Source organism: Drosophila takahashii, chromosome 2R, assembly GCF_030179915.1.
Source record: "Drosophila takahashii strain IR98-3 E-12201 chromosome 2R, DtakHiC1v2, whole genome shotgun sequence".
Classification (NCBI taxonomy): domain Eukaryota; kingdom Metazoa; phylum Arthropoda; class Insecta; order Diptera; family Drosophilidae; genus Drosophila; species Drosophila takahashii.
In genome coordinates, this window is record NC_091679.1 from 41021480 (window position 1) to 41029656 (window position 8177).

General features: G+C 41.8%; 1 protein-coding gene across 1 annotated transcript; it reads right to left on the reverse strand.

The window, feature by feature from the left end:
- Positions 1 to 842: 842 nt before the first annotated feature.
- RpL22-like (Ribosomal protein L22-like) lies at positions 843 to 2144 on the reverse strand. The gene is made up of 2 exons (XM_017141027.3): positions 2009 to 2144; positions 843 to 1956 (listed from the first exon to the last, which is right to left on the reverse strand). Exon 2 carries the CDS (start codon positions 1952 to 1954, stop codon positions 1046 to 1048), a length of 909 nt encoding a protein of 302 aa, XP_016996516.2. The 5' UTR covers positions 1955 to 1956; positions 2009 to 2144; the 3' UTR covers positions 843 to 1045.
- Between the last annotated feature and the right edge of the window lie 6033 nt (positions 2145 to 8177).

An 8177-nucleotide genomic window follows, 5' to 3' on the forward strand; every position in this document is an offset into this window, starting at 1 on the left:
CGGCCCGATATCGTTTTCCCATTTGACAAAATAATAATCGCGTGTGTCTCTCGCAAGCCCCTTTACATTATCATTATTATTATTATTGGTACTCGTCTGCATGTCTGGAATTTAATTTTTTCTGGCATTTACAAAACACTTCAACCCGTTTTGACAAGAGCCGGCGATGACAGCAATTACCATACGATTTGCATGACGTTTATGTTTATTTTCGCTTTGTATTCTCCTCCTCGGCTGTCGTGAATATTTTGCCCCAGCCTTTGTGTTCTTTTTGGCCCCCAAGAGGAGAACGAAACGAACGTACGAACGAACCTGCAAGTGCTCAGGTTGATTTCGATTTTGACAGCTGCCTGACTCACTCGGTTGGTCGCATTTTCGTTGGATTCGCATTTCATTAGCTCGTTATGGACCACCTACGGCCAACGCTGACAGACGACTGACTGAGGCCCCCTCCTCGATCCCTCCCTGCTTTTGGCCATTTGGCAGACCCACAGCGAAGCAATTAAGCCGCCTGGCATCGAAAACAATCCCAACCAATGGGCAATTTAAGGTATTTACAAAAGCGTAAAAAGGTAAAGAAAACAAGACTGGCTCCTCCCAATCAAAACAAGACGAAAACCACTCGAGGCCCTCTCTGAAATGTCAATCGTCCAAGTTAAAAGTTAAGACTGAATGCGAAGAAGGCAGTCTCACCGAAGAAACAGTTCCTCACTACCTGCGTTCAGAATAAAATGCTTTAGTTTTTCAAGGAGACAGGAAAGCACAAAGGGTTTAAAAAGGCAAGGTCTTCTATATTGTTAACATTAAACCTCTAAAGTATTCTAAACAGTTTAAAAGGAAACTTGGTTAGCAAGCATATCATTTATTAATGGTTACAGTGTTAATAAAAAATAATTAGTATTACATTTTTTATGGGGTAAAAATTGGATAGTGTGCGTTAAATATTTTAAAGTAAAAGTTAAGAAAAGTCAATATTTCTCGAAAATGAGTAAAAATTGTGGTTTTTTTAAGGATGTTACGCATGCTATTAATAGAAGGATACACTCTAGAGTTTGGTCTTCGCCACCGGTTCGTCATCATCGTCGTCGTCATCCTGTCCCTGGATCTTGAAGTAGCGCATGGTGAAGGTCTCCTTGCCGGTGGACACAACTCGCACCCAATCGCGCAGGCTGTGCTTCTTGAGATAGCGCTTGGCCAAGTACTTGAAGTACCTCTTCGAGAAGTGCACCGCAGTGTGGATCACCAGCGAGGAGTTCTTGATCCGCTCGAAGGTCACCAGATCGTTCAGCTGGTTGATCTTGTTCTTCACCTTGATGTGGGTCTTCAAATACTTCTCGAAGTCGGCGACATCCAGGATCAAATCCTCGGCCACGCAGTCGCAATCGATGACGAAGCGTTGCCAGACCTTCTTTTTGGCCATCCTCTTTCCGCGCAGCACATTCTTCGGGCGTTTCGGCTTGGGTTTTGGTTTAGCCGGGGCAGCAGCCTTTTTTCCTGTAGTTTCAGGAGCTGGTTCCGGTTTGGGTGCTACGACTTCCTTCTTTTCGGGCTTTGGGGCTGGCGGGGATTTCTCCTTGGGCGGTTGTATTGGGGATACCTTTTTGGCAGCGGGTTTCCTGGCATTCTCACGTGTTGGAGGTGCAGACCTCTTCTTAACATGCAACGGCGCTGAAGTTTCCGAAATCGCACCCAATTTCTTGCCAGAAGTCTCGGCAGCTTTCTTGGCCGAAGAGACAGCATTTTCGGCGATCTTTATAGCCGACTCCTTCCTGGCCAACTCGAGATTCTTCAGAGCCACGGCTGGAGCTTTGGCTACTTTCTTAGAAGACACTGGTGGGGCAGAAGATTTAGCAGGAGCTGCGGCCTCTGGAGTGGCCACCTTAGCTTGAGCTTTCTTTGGCGTTTCTGTGGCCCTTGAGAACGCCCCCTTCTTCTTTCCAGTCAGCGGTTTCATTTCTAGGTATAAACTAATATTAACACAATAGTTATTTCTTTGTAGAACTCTTACTTTTTAATCAAAAATATTTCTTCAGACCAAAGAGCACGTGACTTTCTCAGCCGGAAATAATTAGGAAAAGGATTAGTGTGGCCAGGTTCATGAGGATCCAAAAGCTGGCTGCCGTTTTTTGCCAGTGTTGCCATCCCTCAATCGATTGTTGTTTACGTAAAATGTGAATTGCAATTATTCGATTCTCCTTTGGCGGAATATTTGTAAAACAAAAACAGGAAAAATAAGGAAAAGGAGACGGTGGTGATGTTGACGCTCTGATTTAACGCTGATTAATTGGCACGAAATTATTATTACCACTTGTCGGCCAGGCATCAATTTGGCCTTGTTTGTCGTGTCGCCTCGAGTTCAGGCTCTGCAATTTGTAATTTTATATTATACCTGCTCCCTTTTAAGCTGGTTTATTATGGGGTTTTGTGCTTAAGTGAAATCGATTTAATCTTAAGGACACAGGTTCGAGATAAGTTACTTAAATTGGTAACTATTGGTTCTCACGAATCCCAGAGAAAATTCACCTTTTCTAGACCCTTGAAAAATTGATTTCCAAGCGGCCGATTAAACTTTCGTCACTTCCATTTTTTCTTTGCCCGCCAGTTCATTTATTTCCGAGTTGTACAAACATTTAGCTATCGCTTCAATATTTTTTAACCAAAAAGAAATCCCTAAATTGCATAACATATCGCTTTGCAACGAGCGCCATTTATCAAATTCAAATGAAAGAGTTGGCCACCAACTGGGATTTTGGATTCGGGATTGTGGGTTTGAGGATGGGGGGTTGGGATGCCACCTCCTATCGGCAGAAAAAATAAAAACAAAAAACTGCAAGGCAAAGTGAATGCCCGGGGAGCGTTTAATCAAAATTTACCGGCGAACGCGTTCGCTGACAATGAGAAATTGCAACAAATTCGCGCTACAGCGAAACCTTCTCTCTCCATCTGTCTCTTTCTGTCACGGCGCAGCTGTCTCTTTCACTCGGCACTGCCAAGAGCAAACAAGGCTTAAAGGGGAGGGGGCGGAAGTGGAGTGGCGGAGTGTCGATAGCAGCGCAAACAAAGCGCCGCAGAAAGACCAAAGAAATGCAGCGATCACGTATACGCACCCCTGCCCACTGAAACTAAAGCCTCCTCTACCCTTCCATTGTTCAATACCCTAGAAGAGGGTATTACTATTTTATAATCTAAAATTTAAAGTCAATAATTATCAATGAAAGATCTGTTTATGTATAAATCAACAGGTACTGACGAAGTGTTTTTTGTAGTGTTTTCTTTTTCTTGTTAATCGTATAGATCTTTAATGCTGTAAATAATAAAACATCCACTAAAAAACGGTAATTAGTCTGAAACCTATAAATTTTAATAATTTATAGGGCATATTAAAAGTCAGCTCCGAGTGACAGAACTCAGCTTTCGGTTTCCCATCACTCCATGAAGCTCCTGCTGTTGGGATGCAACTCGGTTTCCCTGCCGCCGACTGGATATTGTTTTCTGGCTTTAGGTTCTTTTTTCTCGATTTTGTTTCGGTTGCGGATATGAAAAATGATGCCGAAACAATTTTTACAACCAAAAGCGCTCGCAGGCCTAACCTCTTTGCAGCGTCCTCCTCGCGGATTGGGATATTCAGATATTCGGATATTCGGAGGCAGGTAAAAGCAAGTGGAGTGCCTCCCGCTCACAGCGAGCACTCGAAATTGATTGATGGGCCCGGCCCCCCCCTTTGCCCCCCTCCCCCCTCGACCATGGAAAAATGGGAGGAATGATCGGCGGAGTCGTGCGGCTTCTGGCCCGAAATCAATCTGGCTAAACGGTAGCAAATGGGCGGATGGAAAGCGGAAAATGGGATTGGCGGTGCGGAGGCGTTTTCAGCCTGGGAGTTTGCCTCGTTATGGATGGCAATGGATGTCCAGGGATATTGATCACTTCGACATCAGGTGGGCGGTGATCGTAGGAGGGTTTTGTGGGCGGAAAATGTCTTTGAAATGATCTGATTTATGCCAGGAATTTGCAGCGTGGCAATTAAAATGATCTATTGTGTGCCACTTAAAAAAGCAAACAGTCTACAAAAAAAGTTCTTATTTTTTATGTTTACTTATTTTAATTAGCTATCTGTAAATTGAAAAGTTCGGAAAATGTTTTCCAGATTCAAGGAATATTAATAGCCACTTTTATAAAAATAGGCAAAAATATAATAATTTTAAAATTAAAACATAGTCATATTTTCTTTTGAATAATATATATTCTATCAATATTTGTTCATATATTTATTTTATAAAATATCAACTATGCCCATCAAAGACCATTCGAATAGTTATTCCCCAGCTCTTAACACCTTTTATTGCCATAAATTTGCGAGCTTAGCCAAATTGATCAGGCTAATGAAATGCAAACGGCCAATTGAGATAGAAAATGCAAATCCAGGGCCCAGCAGACAAAGAGTTGCCAAACTCCAAAGCCACGATATACGGCTATAAAGTGCTCTAGTTGGCCAACCAAAAAAAGAGAGTTAAAACCGATTGCAAACTGACTCAACTCAATACACACACACAAAATTCAATGAGAGACCAGGCCAAAATTGGAAATGTGCCAACTAAAATAAACAGTTATTGAGTTGACTGTTTGACACTTCCCGCTGCGATAGGCCAGAGAAAATGGGAAATGGATACAACACCTGGTGGGTGACTCCACTCCGACTCCGACTCCACTCCCATTCCAAACTGCAACTCTGTCTCCAGTCGCTATATTAATTAAATTAAATTTCAATATAAATTCAAATGGGCAAAGCGTGCTCGCTTACGAGTTCTAATTGGGCGAGTGCGAGTCAATTAGATGGGAGGAAGGGGGGAAAACAACAGGAAAAGCGGAAAAGCCCGCCCATTGTGAGCCAGTAAGTCAGGATTGGACTGGGAGAATGCCAAGTCGGTTGCGGGTGGCGAGACCTAATTGTTTATTTATGGAAAGGCCTGCCTTTCGCAACTCTTTCCCCAGCGAAATGGGAGGGGGCCTCACATTTCATTAATCACGCAAATGCTTATCGCCTGACCAGCAGTAGGAGCTCCAGCTCCTTTTTCCTCGAAGTATCCCAGTCAAATCGTGGTCATAATTTGTCTGACTTGCTGGAAAAGCAACGGTGAGCAGTGTGAGTGCGAAAATGCGCCTTGCATGACCAGACCGTACCAAACCTAAGCTAGAAACCCCGAACCCAGACCCAAAACCCCTCATCACAATCATTGTGGCACCGCCTGCTGACCACTTCCGTGCCCGCCTGCATTTCTGTGGCCACCTCTGATTATGTGATGCTTCAATTCTGGACTTGGCCAGGAAAAATTATGGGGCTTATGGCGGGTAGAGGGGGCAGAAGTAATTCCACGAGCCGCCTAGTGTGTGAAAATTCTGTGGGAGGCTCTGGAGTGACGAGCAAATCTCGCCCAGGCTAGAAAAATTCCATTCGGCCAGACTGCATGAAGGTGTTAAAAGTCCACTGAGAAACGGCTGTAAAAACTGTGGTAAAAGTAGGTCATAAATAGGAATATTACCCTAATAAATGACTTAATTTAGAATTATTTTGTTGGTTTATATTTATTATGCATATTTTATATTTTTATCAGTTGTTCTAAACATCAATAGTGATTAAAAATGTATTATCGATAAATCCGTTTGAAAAAGTAATAAATATTCTGCTGGGATTAATAAAATAATGTTTGTAAAACAAATTATACTTATACTTTTACCCATTTAGTTAAAAAAAACATTTTTTAAAATATATCATTGTTGTCATAAGTTGAATAAAAAAACGAACTTAAAATGTTGAATTTAATTTCTTAAATTTTTTTTTAAATAATAATACATTTTGGGAAAATCGATTTTAAAGTTACTTTAAGAAAATCAAGAAGATAGTTGTTTAAAGCACTTGGAGTTTTTTTATCTGCAGTAGAAAGGCCTCTCTTATTTTAAGAGGAAGCCCTTCGATTCTGTTTAGAATTTTCCCAGTTTTGTGTGGGCGGCCATTACAATCACTTAGCTTGATAGTGGCCCCCAGCTACATTGAACTTTGCATGTGCCCACTCCCTAAATTAAGATATTATCAGATCTGCCAGTCGTAACTTATGTCATTTATGTCCCCGATATCTTCGGACCCACCCACGCTGAGCTCTCTCTCCTCCACTTTTTTTACAAAAAGATGGAGATTGCCCCGCAGGAACTGAGCTGGCCAGGGAAAAAGAAGAGAGCAGTCACCAGACAACCTGGCAGACACTGGGCTCCTTTTCGGCCATATTAGCAAGGCAAATTTCCCAAAAGGCGCAGGAAAAGCTCTCGACAGAGCAGGGCGATGCGCCAACAAGTATGCAATACAATCTTGAAACTCGAATAACGGAAATAAAAATTATGAGCCTGGAATATTTTAGCGTGGGCAATTTGCATAAGAAAACCGTTACGAGAGCAAAGGAACTCCGGCTGGGGAAGTGGCCACAAGATTGGACCCGACTCGACTAAATTTGTTTTTTTTTTTGGGGGGGGGGTTTTTGGGGTCCTGGAAGCACGTGCCTAGAGTAGGCCACTCCCTCGAATGGCCGTGCAGTTTATTGTTGTTTGGGCGTTGTAATTGATAAGTTAATTTACATTTTTATTGAATGGCCCAGGCAATTGTTGTGACTTGTCGCCGTGCTCTTTGTCACGAAGGTCAGGGTGCTTTGCATATTTACCACCCATAGCCCACCACCCACACACACCACACATTTTCCCCATTTTCATGCATACCGAAATAAAAATGTTTTATATGCCTTGGTCTTCTGCGGCTCGGGTGAGTTAATAAAACGAATTTGTGGTTTATGTTCCTAGCAAGTCGGCCGTGTTTAATGCTCAATTGGGTGGAAAGTCTGGGCCAAATGCAGGAGGAACAATTGATAAATTTGCACAAACGAATAAATGTGTTGTGGTTAGGCATAAATCGAACACATCTGTTGTGAAAATCTAAAAATTAAATGAGTTAAATTAAGTGATCAATAAAACATGGAATTCAATTGGAGAATTGGCATGTTTTCACTTTTTATTTTATTTTTTATTGAGAGCATCAAAAACCACATGAAGTGGAGATGTTTTATAATGTTCAATCTGAGAACATGATTCCATTTATCTATTGTGTAGGCTTGGAATTAAAATTATACCACAACAAAAGTGGAGATAAGAAACTAAACTAAATACAAAGTTTAGTTTCTTTTAACCTCATTTTAGTTTATTTTTTATGCTCATGTTTTCCATTAAAATATTCCTTACGCTTAGAGTGTTAAACAATTTCGATTTCGATTGTTATTAATTTAAATATCCACTCTGGCTCTTTGAAAAGGAATATTTCTGTTTGGAATGCTTTTCCCGTTCGATATTTGATTGTTTTTTGCGTATCCCTTGTTCTTTTTTTTTTGGCTGTTTCGAGTGCTTCTGCAAAGAATCGAGAATGCATATCCATTTCATGTTCCATCGCCCAGTCGTGCATGAAAAGTTAACGAGAATTGATGTTCCATGTATCGCCAAGGCAAAACAAAGCATAAATTTCTCTGAAGTTGCCAGTTGCCGGTTTTACATGCAGTTGCAGCCGCAGTTGCTGCTGCTGCTCCTGTGATGTTGCTGCTGCTCTAGCCAAGCTGCGACGAATGCAACTCTGTCGATATCGGACTGCGACCAAGTACATTGTCCAAATACACACAGTCGCAGGCGACGAAGGTCCCCGATATGCCCCCTATATGTCCCCATCCCCACTCCCATCTCCACTTGCTGTTGTTGTTTTCTCTTGGCCGACGCGACGTTGCATAAATTTTCGGCCAACGAATTCAATTTGCGTAACGCATGCGGATGGGTCCCGAAATGGAAACGGGTTGAGAATGGATGGGGATTGCTATTCGGATGAGGATGAGGCACAGGGCACCAGTAAAATGCTCCCCGGCTTCTTGGCCGAATTTACGCGTACGACTTGTACTAAAAGCCCGCTGAAAAAAGGTTTACATGTTTGACACTACTTGAAGGTAACTATAGCTACTTGAAAGAAGAAATTAACTATATATTCAGGCTTAAAGGAAAACAGTTATTTAAACTAGAATATTGCCACTAAATTGTTTATACATTTATTTTTAAGGCTGTGAATAGAAAATAAATAATATACAGATCCAACACAAAACTTAACA